At 35.5% G+C, this 14,424-nt stretch overlaps 1 protein-coding gene across 1 annotated transcript in view; it reads right to left on the reverse strand.

Moving 5' to 3' along the window:
• Positions 1 to 868: 868 nt before the first annotated feature.
• Positions 869 to 14,424, reverse strand: part of LOC145245750 (3'-5' exoribonuclease 1-like) — a 39,677-nt gene continuing 26,121 nt past the window's right edge. Inside the window, exons 5-6 of the mRNA XM_080107349.1 lie at positions 5,772 to 5,902; positions 869 to 2,135 (exon numbers count right to left, since the gene is read on the reverse strand). Of these exons, the coding sequence (XP_079963475.1) occupies positions 1,715 to 2,135; positions 5,772 to 5,902 (552 nt within the window). The 3' untranslated portion in view covers positions 869 to 1,714. The remainder of the gene's footprint in view (positions 2,136 to 5,771; positions 5,903 to 14,424) is intronic.

Consider the following 14,424-nt stretch of genomic DNA (forward strand, 5'->3'; position numbering starts at 1 on the left):
AATGTTTGGATGTGTTTCGCAAGAATTGGACTATGGACTTGATGTGTGTTGTGTGATTAATGCTGCTCACATCTTTGAACATTCCATGAAAAACTTGCAATAAGAAGTTTTCTAAATATACTCGATGTGTTTTTAAATCCTTAATAGTTATTGTTATTTAATTTTCAAATGTGCCCAACTGTTGGAACACCCTGTATAATAATCGATATTGATGGTTTCCTTTCTTTCTCAAAATACCTTTCGGATTCCAAAATATGGAGACCAAAACCAAAATCTTTATTTGATGGCATTCACTTGTTACAGTCCACTCAGCTGACTGCTGATTGGATGCCAGCATGACAAGGTAAATCCATGCTTCGTCCATTCTCACATATCAACACAAACCTCGTTGTCTCGAAACAATTGCAAACAATGCTCTGAAATGTAGACAAAGGTTTTAATGCGAGGGTAAATCCAGTTCCTCAAAAATGGGCACACCGGATTAGGATGAAAATTTAAATTTAGTTATTTCTCTTTCAGTAATTAGACATAGAAAAGACAAAGGCTGTCATTTGCATTTTATTGCAGTTCATTTAAGAGATGGAACTACAGATATTGTTCCACCTTGAACTTTTGCAGTTCATTTAAGAGTATAATGCTGAAAACTTAGTCAAATCAAAGCAAACATCTGGATAGCAGATTGTTACCAATAAGCGTTTTGAGGTAGCATACACTGGCATGGTAATAAGCTGACAAGTGGCATATACTCAGGATGTATCAAAGAAAATAACGCTAAAATACTCCTAGTTAGCAAAGTCTCCTGTGCTAATCAAAAACAGGATATTTATCTCCCTCCCACGACAAAAAGAAAAGTTGGATTTGAAAAGCCAACATTCGAGGGGAAGAGTACTCTGACCTACAAAAATTGCCCAGGTAGCTCAATTAGGATTCTCCGATAAAGGTGTCTAAGGTGATTAACAATGAACTAAACCCCTTCTCAAAGGGTGAGAAAGTAAAACCTGGGAGAGTGGGCCTCCTTGAACTGCACAGGATCATACTCCAGCCAACAGAGAACAAGTCACCATTACCTAGAGGGAAAACCCTGGCAGTAAACAGTTTAAAGTTTGATTTGGCATTTGGTTGTTGAAAGCAACAGAAGAAAGAATGAGCAGAATAAGTGCGGCATGATCGAGCCGTGAATTTAACTCCAATATTTAAATTTATAAACATCCCAACGTTTGTTTTTTATATTTAGATGGATTGTTAATCTTTCAAAGGAACATTGGCTGTCTGTTCTCCTGGTCTTTGATACCTTTATCTTCCTGCCAAATATTTCTCTTACTGATTTGATGCATTTTCTCACCAATAACCTATATTGTCAGTTGTTGATCGCATACACATGACCAATATATTAGCCAGATGCCATACATTTTTGTGAATATGAATTGAGCATTTTGATCTTGGTGGTATTGCAATAATTGGCCTAATTTTATAAATATACAGATTTGAGCATAACAACAAAAGTGTATTCATGAATAAATGCTTCTCAAAATGGGTTCATACTTTATCCCAAGGTATTACAAGAAAGTGATTTTTACAGTCTCAATAAAACTTTAATGCTACAAGTTAACAGTCCACAAATGGAAACCATTATACCATCTCTTCCTCTTCAATCTATTAAGAAAAATAATACATCTGTTTTAAAAAATAATTATTTTACATTTCAATTTATTTTTCAAATTTTCAAGTCAGCCATCGAATCTACGATTTTGTCATCTGTTTTGTTCTTTTCATGTGCATATTGACTCGCACCTACTTTGATTGCATTGTCTCGTTCACTATCATCGGACTCTTCACTCACAGATACCTCAATTTCTCTCACTTCAAGGCATTCATTCACTTTCAACTCGCAGCCATCGAGCATCAGGCGGATGGCAATACGTGCGATGTTGTAGGAATCATCAAGTCCGCAATGCAATTGTCCTTCAAAGGTCATACCCAACATTTCGAGCATGCCGACCAAGCCATGAACTTTTTTACAATCGTAGAAACTCAGATAGCGACGTCTCAGATTAACCCAATTGTAGGCCCAACGTGGAAATGGTATGTCGCTGTAGTCACATTGGGAGAACAGAAAACGGCTCATGTCCCAGGGGCTGAAAAGAGAGAAAACAATTTGACACGGTCACAAACGTGGAATAAATTTCAGTAATATTTTAAAAATAATAAAAGACAAGGATACAAGTTCATAGTTTTTCTTATTCATTTTCTTATTCTGTTTGTGTTAATTCTAGTGCAGTTGCTGGCCGAGAGACAAATATAACTCGTACACTTTTCGTACATGATACAAGTCATAGATAGAGATATTGAATAACTTGATTTGTTAAATGTGTGTCTATTGTTAGGGCCATGGCATTAGTATCATTCTTCTAATCTAAACCTCCAATCTCTGGTCCCCCCCCTCGCCAATATTTTACAAAAAACACCCGTCTAGCTGAATCCACTGTCAAAAACTTTCCCCACTCTTTATCTATGCCTAAATCAAAACGTAGATTCCATGAACAAAGCTTCTTTCTTAGAACTGCACGCCTGTGGAACTCTGTTCCGTCTGCCTGCTTCCCTCCTGACTACAACTTGGATGTCTTCAAGTCCAACGTAAACAAATTCCTGATGAACCGCCCCCTTAAGTAGACACTTTAAATATCCACACTAACGTACTGTACTTACAATAACTCTTATCCCTAAGTGGCTTCCGGGCCTTGATAAGTGGTGACCACCTTGTAAAAAAAAATAAAAAAATTTAAAAAAATAAAAAAACTATCTATATAAGAGCCAAGTACGTTCTAAAATGGAGTACTGTTGCCACATCTGGACAGGAGCTGCTCAGCACACCTTATCCTGCCTTGATTATAGTTTTGAGTTCAAAACCAGCTTCGAAACCTAGTAGGTGACACACTTCAGCCTCTTTCCCATAGAAGAGACGTTGCAAGTCTGTCTCAGCTCTATCATTATTTTCATGGCAAGTTCTCATCTAAGCTCCAATCTATGATTCCCTCCTTGCCAAACTTTCACAAAAAACACTCTACTAGCTACAATCGCTATCAGCAGTTTCCCCCAACACTTTATCTATGCCTAAATATAAATGCAGATTCCACGAACACAGTTTTTTTTCCTAGAACTGCACGCTTGTGGAACACCATTTCATTGGCCTGCTTCCCAGCCAATTACAGTACGGTAGCCTTTGAGTCTAGTGTGTTCAGGTTCTTATTGAACCATCCCTTTGGATAATCAAATTCTACCCAACTTACATCATTAACGATTACTACACTTTCACCTACATTCATTAACCCTTATCCTCAAGTGGCCTTCGAGCCTTCATAAGTGGTGACTCCCTTGTAAAAAAAAAAGCCACCCATGTTTTAAATCCAGGATATCAGCTAAAATTTAACGGAAATCTTATGAATCCATCTGCTTTGTCACTGACGCTTATGGTTCACCTCTCAGCGTTCTTCTCATAAACTTTCAACATTCAATCCTCATCTCATCAATTCATCTTCCCAATGTTCTCCTTGACCAAATCTAACTTGTCTGCTAACAACAGTCAGTGTCCGCCAAATATATCTACTTTTTTTTACTGAAAATTAGATACATTGTCTTCTTAATTCTTAATTACTTTCAGCTTCAGAAACAAATATTTCCTACAAGTTCTTGATCATGACTAATTGTCGATGGTGTCACCTTGTCTGTACAACACAATGGATCCACCACTTTTTTATTGTCATCTACTTTTTTTTTTTAAACTTCTTTTCACCCTAAACAAGGTATATTGCCACTTAAACGCAAGGAGCCACTATTTTTCATCATGTCTACGAGGGAAAATATGAAGAGATGCAAGTTAGTACTGTTTGTTAGGTTAGTCAAAAGTATGTACATCAAAGGAGCACAAGTGTTGAGACTTCATCAGAACATATTCCGTTAAAATACTTGTAAAACAGGCACAGAGATGCAACATTGCGGCAATGGAACAAGGGTCGGAGCTTGGCCAACAATTCAGGATCTATGAGATTGGAGACTCATTTTTTGGACCCTGTCTAAAAAGGAGAGACTAGTGGAAGATACACTTGCCCAGATGTGGTAACAATACTCCATACTTTGATATCGTTCTGGATTAATTTCATATTGTCATTTCTAGCTAATATTTTTCAGTGGTTCCAGTTATGGGGCGGGATAGTTAATTGTATCACACTATTATTTCAAACATGACAGACTGATAAAAATACTAGTTCAAATATAAAGACTAACCAGCAGATATAAAAGATTTTAAAGATGTTTGTTTGCATCCAAAATCAAATTTATGAATTTCTTCTTTTTTCTATCACTCATGTATCTCATCCATTCAATGCAACTGTCCATGTCTTTGGCCACCAATAGTTTCCAATTTCCCAAGAGATTTCTATTTGTTTTAGACCACATATCCCCATTAAAACTAACTTCCTTTCTGAAAACATGCTTTGCACATGACCAAACCAATTTAATCTACTTCAGATAACTTCACCAACATCAACGAACCTCTAACTTCTTGTAATCATAGACTTGTCAGTTCATTTCAGTTCCTTCGACTGGTCTCCATACACCCAGCATTCTGTGATACATAAAATAGTATCTTGCAACAGTCTCTATAGTGAATGACCTTCCGTGTGTGGCAATAAGTCACACCCTTCAAGAGGTAACTGTGTTAATATGCACGAACATAGAACACAGCAGATCTAGAGGAGTAAATTGTGATAAACTATCTGCAGGTGGTGTCATACAAAAGTGTGGTGGCAGCTCAGAATAGTGTGGTTGTGCGGATGACCATCTTTTTGACAACGGTCAAGCACACTGCTCCAGTTAACGATGACGAGATGGTGTCTCTAAAAATTGTCCGTCTCTTACAGGGGTTGGTGTTTGGAAGGGCATCCAGCTGTAAAAATTTGCCTTATTCTCATGTCATACCAAACAAGGCAGAACTTCCATCCCTCGGACGCAGGGAAGAAAGGGAAGTAAAACAGAGTAGAAAGAAAAAAAAAAGATTTCACATGAGCTATGGTTGATCTCCTGACCAACACCTCCGCCATCAAGTTGAGAGCCACCCATGCTACTTTGATTAAGAACTATTTAACAAGGAAAATCCTATTTTAAACAGAAGGAAGATGGACAGATTGACATGCGAAACGCATTTTACAAAAGTATCCATCATGCTTAGGTTTATCTCGCCTTATGCAGTTGTTGTTTATCTGTCTCCCATCTTGTACTCCCAGGGGAATACAAGATATGGGTTGGGTACATCATAAACAAAGTACTACTGCCAAATGCACTCTCTCTTGCCTTGAAAAAGTATAGAATCGATTTTGTAATCTAGTGGAGAATAATCTCTTCTCTGCAGCCGCCTTCTTTACAGAAGAGATGTTGCTAGTCCCTCTCTACTACATACAGAAATTTGGTATTAGTAGCATTATTATGGATGTCTTGTGTCTGAGATGGTTTACCTATGTACACCTCCTGTATCAACTCCATAACACTATGCAGTTGATTGGGATCATGGGAGATCAAGGAAGACCTGGTTTGAGTACATAAAAAGTACACATGCAAACTGATTACGATCAACAGATTAGCTCAGAGAAGGCATGTAGTTGTAAAGAAGGCATAAAAATATTGCTTGGTGTTGCCTAGCCTGAATTCTTGGTCACTCACACAACATTAAATACCAAAACCAGAGTATGATGAAGGTGGTGATGATTTTGTTTACTTACCCATCACATACAACAACAAATTTTTGTCTGTTTCGTCGATTACCCGATTGTCCAAGGAGTCCATGGTTCCTCATCCATTCTTCTGCTTGCTGGAAAACTACAGGAAATTTCTCAGCCTTATCAACCATTTCCTAGAAAAAAAACGAAAACATTAATACAATTTACATTGAGAAAGGAATTCTTAATTTACTAGTCATCGCCAGTCATTATCTGGTTGGCACAGATCACAACTATTTGATCAAGACTGTCATTTATGTTCCTGTATTTGCAAAGCGATGCCAATCCATGGCATGCAAGGCCACAAGGGCCGGATTTTAATCAAATCAAATTTATTGGCAAAAAATATCAACAAGTCATGTAAAACTTTAAACCTGGATATGCTAAGCATCAGCATTAGTTTTTCTAAAGCAAAAAACATGAACAGAGAATGTTGCTATACTTCTGTTGAGACAAAAGTAATGATGCTACATCTTCTGCAGGTCACCATGGAAACTGAAACTAGGTGTTGGGGGTGAAAATCTTTAAAAGTCAATTTACATTCCTGTTGATGTTGCTTTATGCCAGAATTAGATCCCCTCATATTGTTTATATATATATATCTTAGTATGATTTAGTATAACTTGAATTATTTGGAACTATTTAAGAAATCTGGCCCTTGATGACAGTAGCCGATTATGTCTCGGTGGCAATATGTTTTGTTTGAAGTTAAAGTTAGAAAAAATTTATTTGAAATTGATAATGCTCTGCTGAGCTGGCCTCTGGCCTTTCTAAACTCTATAACAAATACCTTGCTGAATATTGCTTCACTGATAGCTGAAAAATTGCCTTTATGGTACTAGTGTTCAAGAATTGTAATAAAAGATCTGACTGTTAGTATGATTTAAAAACAGATCACTTTGATCCTTCCCTGTTCCTAAATAAATACTTATTTGGCTCATTTCATGGAGAAATTGATTTTATATCATCTACTAGTATTTCAGCCCAGTGTTGCCCGGGTGTTTGGAGGTGCATGTTGAGCAAAAAAATGTGGTAGTAGGAAGGCAGGCTCAAACCCATACCGCAAAGGAGGAAAAGAACGGGAAAAAAACCTGACTTCTTTGCTGTTACGATCACCGCCAAACCGGAAGTGACGTAGGTTTGAATTAAGGGTAGATAATCGAAAGGAGAGGATAACCTTCAAAAACATCGGTGAAAAAAGCAACCCCTATCCCCCCCTGTAAAAAATGCCCAGTTGAAGGTGAAGATATTAATGTTTTTAGCCAATTTTTCGTCTGAAGAGTCAAACTTCAAAACAATACTGATCTTGTAAAAATCCGTCGCCTCTGTCGAAAGTTTTAGGCAGACATGCAAACATACATACATACATTTATATATTGGTAACTAAAAATTTTCAACACAAACCGATTAAAAAGCTTGCCCTATCTCTGAATACCCTTTATGTAAAATTTCGACTGTTTAGACCAGAAATTGTCTGAGTAATTTGGTAGAGACTGCAGAGGTCAATTTTTTTTTTTTAACTTTGACCCCTATTATGACCCCTTAACATTTATTGTTTTAGGCTCAAACTAAGTTATTAAGTTAGATCCATGTCCAAGGAACCTATATTTAAAATTTCAAGTGTTTATATCCAAAATTGGCAGAGGAGTTTGGTAGAGTTCTCTAAGGTCAAATCGTTGAACTTTGACCCCCCCCCCCTTAACAGCCAAATTTCTGGCCGAAAACGGATTACAAAAATTTTCCCAAATCTCAGTACCCTGTATATCAAATTTCGAGTCTGTGGACTTAAAATTGACAGAGTTATTGCATAGGGAAATGTACACAGACACCAGAAATACAGACACATTCACTTTTATGGATCTATAGATTGTAAGTATTTGTGATTCATTAAGATTTTTCATCTAAATTACTTGGCTTACTCTGTTGTTAACATCACCACTTGCCTGGGGGGGGGGATCATAGTTCATACTTATTCCTGTAAACATAGTCTCAGTTTTTTAAACTTAACTTCCAACTAGCATTTTATCTTTGTCATTACACTTTATGTACTTGTACTGTCTATCGAGTATTGTACTAAAGCTGTGTTGATTTGAATTATTTGGAATCACAGTAACTCTTTATGGATATAGCAAGCACTGCTACAATATTCTCTGGTAGCCTGTTTTGATGGAATAGAAAAACAGACAAAAAAGTGCTGCCTTTTTTTTTCTGTTGAGATAAAAACAAAGATAGTAAATTTCCTGCAAGTGCCAATAAAGATCACAACAAGATAGTGGGATGATGATAAATACCAGAATCTGGTTCCCTCAAATCTTCTGCTACTCAAGTGAAAAAAAAATTAGTCTTTGTAGGTAAGAGAGGAGAGCCTTATCACCATCTTGATTGCCAACCAATACAGCACCTGACATCTCCGAAGGGTCATCCATCCATTTGTATCTTGACAATGGCTGTTATTAATGCTCAGTACAGGCCAATAAGTCTCCTGTGCATCATGAGTAAGTTGCTGGAATCTGTGTAAATAAAGTAGTAATCAACCATCTCAGCGAAAATAACCTTTTTAGTGACACACAATATGGTTTCCGTTCTGCTAGATCTCCAACAGATGTGCTAACAGTTTTATCTCATAGGATTAGCTAATCGCTCGACAGAGGCAACCTTTCTAAGGTTGATAGGATATAGCATAAAGGTTTACATCACAAGATCTCCAGCTATGGTATAGCTGGAAATGTCTTCTCAATTATTAAATCATTTCTCTCTGATAGGTTCATAATAGTAGTGGTTGATGGACAGAAATCAGAAGCTCACAGCATTAATGCTGGAGTCCCTCAGGGGTCCATCCTGGGGCCAACTCTCTTCCTGATCTACATGAATGATCTTCCAAATCACATCCTTACATCATTCGTAGACATTTATGCTGATAACATTATCATCTATGGTAGCACATCTAAGACCGTAAACGACCAAGTTCTCTCCGATTCTCTCTCCTCTGATCTTGAGCACGTGGTACAATGGGGAAAAAGGTGGCTGGTTACTTTTAATGCATCTAAAACCAAACTTTTGTCTTTACATCATCAACGCTCTGATCCCTATCTGGCATCAATTGAAATGGATGACTCTCGTCTTGGGGAGGCCACATGTTTTGACAAGCTTCTGGGCTTGACCTTTAATCCTGATAAGAAATGAAACACATATATCATCAAATCCGTTGCCAAGGCCGCTGGAAAAATGGTGGGATCCTTCTATCGATCCAGTAGATATCTCACTGCTGATGCAATTCTCTATCTACATAAGAGCTAGGTACGTCCAAGGATGGAATACTGTTGCCACATCTGGGCAGGAGCTGCTAGAAAGGACTTATCCTGCCTTGATAGAGTTCAAAATAGATTTTGTAGTCTCGTAGAGGATGTCCTTTTCTATTTCCTGCAACCTCTATCTCACAGAAGAGATGTTGCGAGTTTGTCTCTGCTTTATCGTTATTTTCATGGCAAGTGCTCGACTGAGGTTCAATCTATGGTCCCTCCCTCGCCAAACTTTCACAAGAAACACTCGTCTAGTTGAAAACACTATTGATAATTCCTCTCACTCTTTATTTGTGCCTAAACCTAAACGTAGATTCTATGAAAAAAGCTTCTTTCTTAGAACTGCACGTCTATGGAACTGTCTTCTGTTTTTTTCCTTTCCAGCTGACTACAATATGGTTGTCTTCAAGTCTAACGTAAACAAGTTCTTTGATGAGCCGTTCCATTTACATTAGCAAATTTACCAAATTTCCATTACTAATGGTTACTATATTGTCCAATTGACTACTGTACACTCTTAACCCTTATCCTCGAGTGGCCTCTAGGCCTTGATAAGTGGTGATGCCCATGTAAAGAAATAGTTGTCAGAATTCAAAATATATGATGCGTTTATGAAACGGAAACAGCGGAGCCATTTCCATTTTCCTATTAATTTGGATCCGTACCGATTTGCATTTGAATTGTTTTTGCACCATTCATGACTCAACACTCTTCCAGTTTCTTAAACACATTTTAAAGTCTTTCTGTGTCGTTAACCACTTAGCCAGCATCACCTCTCGATTGTATATGGTAGATATGGTTTTAGTGTTCAAAACACAGAAAGTGAGGAAATCCTAAGAATTCATTATGGTTAACAATATGGTAGTCGTAACTCCTGGTTCTTGCAGAAATTCAATCATCTCATGAGTCCGAGGCTGCAAAAAAGCAACTGGAGTTTGTTGAAAAATGTATATTCTGAAGTAAGCAGTGAATGTCAAGGTCATCCAAACAGAAAAATGTGCAACAGACAAGCACAGGCTTTCTAGTATGCTATTTCCTGGTAATTGTAATATAATGTTAATGTATGCGAAATGACAGTAGGGGAAAAAAGGACTATAAAAAAGAGAACAATCACGTGAGAGACAAGGTAACATTTGAGATCTAATGAGAGACATGGAGAATGTTCTAGATCACGTGGGTGACGTCAATGAGGAAACAAATGCCACAAAGAATAAGCGGGTTGGAGTTATTTCCTATTCTTTGTATTGGTCTCTTTGCGACTGAAATTGGATACAACGTGCGTTGGTCTGTAAGGACAGAAGAAAACTTGGATGAAAACTATAAACAAGGATCTTCAGTAACGAAACCATAACAGATTGAATCTGTAAAACTGAGAAATAAGACCATAAAATAGATGATGATGATGATTTATCCTGACATGTAGTCCAAAAAACAGGTGATCATTTTATGTTAAGTTTATATGATCTGTCCCAAAATTAACCATTTTTGGGATGAAATCTGTCTTTTATCTGAAATTTTTTTAGCCTTATTCACAATATACTCTGCATAAAATTTTATTGTAAAAGATGTTTTAAATATTAATTTACTGCGTTCTGTCTTTAGAATCTTTAAATGATGAACACAAAAGACTTTTGTCACACTTGCACGTATTAAAGAGGAAAAAAAAAAAAAAAATATGGGATAAATTTCATAAACCCAACTGGAGACGAAGCAATCCGCTTACTTGTGAACAATTTTAAAAGCACGAGATGAAAAAAGTAGATGATGAAAAGAGAAAGTTTCCAACATTCCAGCAATTGTTTACAAATGAACCAACAACATCTTTAAAGTCAATCAGGTTCTCAATATGCCTAAGTATGCGTCAATACACAGGATTTTATGCTTAGTATTTAGTACGGCAATCACGTTAACACATCGGTTCTCGCCAGATCACCAAAGTTAAGCAACAACAAGCCTGGCCAGTACCAGATGGGTGACCATTTGGGGAAGCAAGGTGCTGTCTGTATCGCAAGAACTCGTAGAAATTTCCAGGTTGCTGCCTGGGGGTGTGTTTAATTCACCAAGGAAGATGCACCTCCCCCCCCCCAAATAAACTCGCCTGACAGTTAGGCAACAAGGTGATACTCATTATTTTCTTATTGGAATCCTTTGAGATGAGTAATTTGTATATTTATTTATGTATTTATTTATTTTGTTTATTTATTTTCGGACTGTTATCCTCATCTTCAGAGTTGTTGTTTCACACCGTTTCAGCTAACTATTCCTATTGCCCTTCAGGTGAGCATTGTCTGAAGATAGCGGTTTCAATCCTACCCAAAGCAGGCCAGAGGATTAGTTGGCCAAAACACGGTGAGAAAACAACTATGGAAGGCAGTAAAGTCTTAAGAGATTCAGCATTCCTCTTCTGTCATGGTTAACCACCTGACGATGGCCAGAGGAATAGTTGTGAAACAACAACAATGAAGATGAGGATAACAGTCGGCAAATAAATAAATATAAGGCATTACTCCACGTAATGGTGTACTGGCAACTTGCCGCAAGATGCTTTCCTGAATCTGCATGTTAAGCACGTTTACCGCAGCAAGTGGTGACATCTAAAGTGTGTGTAACATGAAGTTACACCTTGTGGATCACCTAAAACACTTTGTATCTGAGACTGGTTTAATCCTAATGAGTAAAATGTATACTCATATCAGAGTTCTGCCAACAAACGCACTTTTGAAAATTCATTGTTTTCAAAAGACTAAGCAAGCGCTAACATGCTCTGAATTTTTGATCAAATTGAAAAAGAAAATTTATGTGATACCATTTTATTTGTAACAAAGTCTATACTTTAATTTAACTCTTAATTCTAAAAAACATTTGTTTTTTTTTTGGGGGGGGGGTTTCAAGTATTTCTACAAAACAGACATGTAATTTCATAAAAAATAGAAACTCATTTTTCTTTTTATCTTGACTGTGTGCTATGAGTAAAAAATACACTTTGTCAAGAAAAAAAAAATGGGTGTTTATCCAGGGTTCAAACTAAATAATAAAAAAAAAATATATATATATATATATATATATTTATATATACATACAGAAAAATCTTTATGATGTACACACCAGTCATGGAATGAAAATGTCATAGTCCAAAAATCATATAAATTGATCAAGTAGTTCTTTTTCTAAGAAAATCTAATTTTAATGTGGAATGAGTTAGATCAAGACCATCTTAAAAGACAAGATGGGCGGTGGGCAAAAATAATTTAATCTGCTGACGTCATCACGGATAGTCCTTACCGGTGACACCGGTAATCACCGGTAGGCACTCGTAACGTCTTGGAGTCAGTGTAATATTTCTTTTTTTTATTAAAATGCCTTCACAGTGAATCGTTCCAAATTGCTGAGGAAATTATCGTAAAGGACCAAAAAGTGACAGTATTTTCATTTCCGAAAGATAAAGAATTATAATGCAGTAAAAAAAAAAGATTTTACACCATCTCCATTCAGCAAAGTAAGTTTTAACATGCTCCTCCCCCCCCCCTGTATTTAACACGATGTAACTATAATTTAATTCAATATTATCATCCTAAATTTTTTACCATTCAAAAGAAGAAGCTTCAAATAAATTGCTAATATTAAAAAAAAAATTTTTACAGCATACAAAACTAATGAAAATGCAAGACAACATCGATTCTTTAAAACACGTGTTTTAAAAATCTAGCAAAAATTAATTTTCCTAAAATTTTTCAATATTTAAAAATAAATTATGCCGGCTGATAAAATTTTTAAACTTTTTTTTAAAGCTAGAAAGATAAAATTTAAAAATACTTTATATATATATATATATATATATATATATGAAACTAAACTAAAAAAAAAAAAAACGCGCGTTCACTCGTGGTCTTTTCATTTCATTTCATTAACGTAATGGGGTTTGTATTACTGTACACATAGATTCGAAAAAGTTGTCAAAAAACAAATATATAACAAATAAATGTTATCAAAGGCAAGATAAGTTACTTTTCTACCAAATATTTTTCGTGTTTTTATTCAATGTAACATTTATTCAGCTCGAAAAACATAGTGTTTACCGATGTATTCGAAAATTCAAGATGGCGTCTGATTTTCTCTTTAACACGGTAAGTTTGGGATAAGGTGTTATATATAAAAAAACTATACAACATACTATTAAAAACCCGCCGAATATATGTCAACCTATGTCACGGTAACATATATTGAGCGAGTTTTTAACAGTATTTTATCCGGTTTTGTATTTATAACACCTTTTCCCAAACTTACCGTGTTAAAGGGAGAATCAGATGCCATCTGGAATTTTCGAATACATCGGTAAACAGTTTTTCGAGCTGAATAAACATGTTACATTGAATAAAAACACGAAAAATATATCCAGTTTGGTAGAAAAGTAACGGGTTTGTATTACTGTACACATAGATTCGAAAAAGTTGTCAAAAAACAAATATATAACAAATAAATGTTATCAAAGGCAAGATAAGTTACTTTTCTACCAAACTGGATATATTTTTCGTGTTTTTATTCAATGTAACATGTTTATTCAGCTCGAAAACCATACAGTGTTTACCGATGTATTGGAACATTCAAGATGGCATCTGATTCTCTCTCTAACACGGTAAGTGTGGGAAAAGATGTTATAAATAAAAAACCGGATAAAATACTGTTAAAAACTCGCTCAATATATGTTACCGTGACATAGGTTGACATATATTCGGCGGGTTTTTAATAGTATTTTGAATAGTTTTTTTATTTATAACACCTTTTTCCAAACTTACGGTGTTAAAGAGGGTGTGAGACGCCATCTTGAATTTTCGAATACATCGGTAAACACTGTATGTTTTTCGAGCTGAATAAACATGTTACATTGAATAAAAACACAAAAAATATATCCAGTTTGGCAGAAAAGTAACTTATCTTGCCTTTGATAACATTTATTTGTTATATATTTGTTTTTTGACAACTTTTTCGAATCTATGTGTACAGTAATACAAACCCACGTATTTTAACAAACTGAAAATATGGATATAAAAAAATGATTTTGCATGTTATTTTTGTTATGTGGTGAAATAATCTTAAATAAGAAACATGATTTTTTTCTTTAGGTTATTTTTTTACTGTGCAATATTTCATGAATTTATTAAAAATATTGTTTTTGATTTTGAAAAAATATTGTGGTTCATTTTGATTAAAAAATATTCATTTTGATTAAAAAATATTCATTTTGATTAAAAAAAAATATTGTTCATTTTGATTAAAAAATATTCATTTTGATTTAAAAAAAGGTTTAATTTTAATATTTGTTTATTGTCTTAACTCATATCAAATGTTTTGCTTGTGTT

The sequence above is a fragment of the Euprymna scolopes genome, chromosome 23 (genome assembly GCF_053919585.1).
Source record: "Euprymna scolopes isolate OS-2025 chromosome 23, ASM5391958v1, whole genome shotgun sequence".
In the NCBI taxonomy this organism is placed as follows: Eukaryota; Metazoa; Mollusca; class Cephalopoda; order Sepiida; family Sepiolidae; genus Euprymna; species Euprymna scolopes.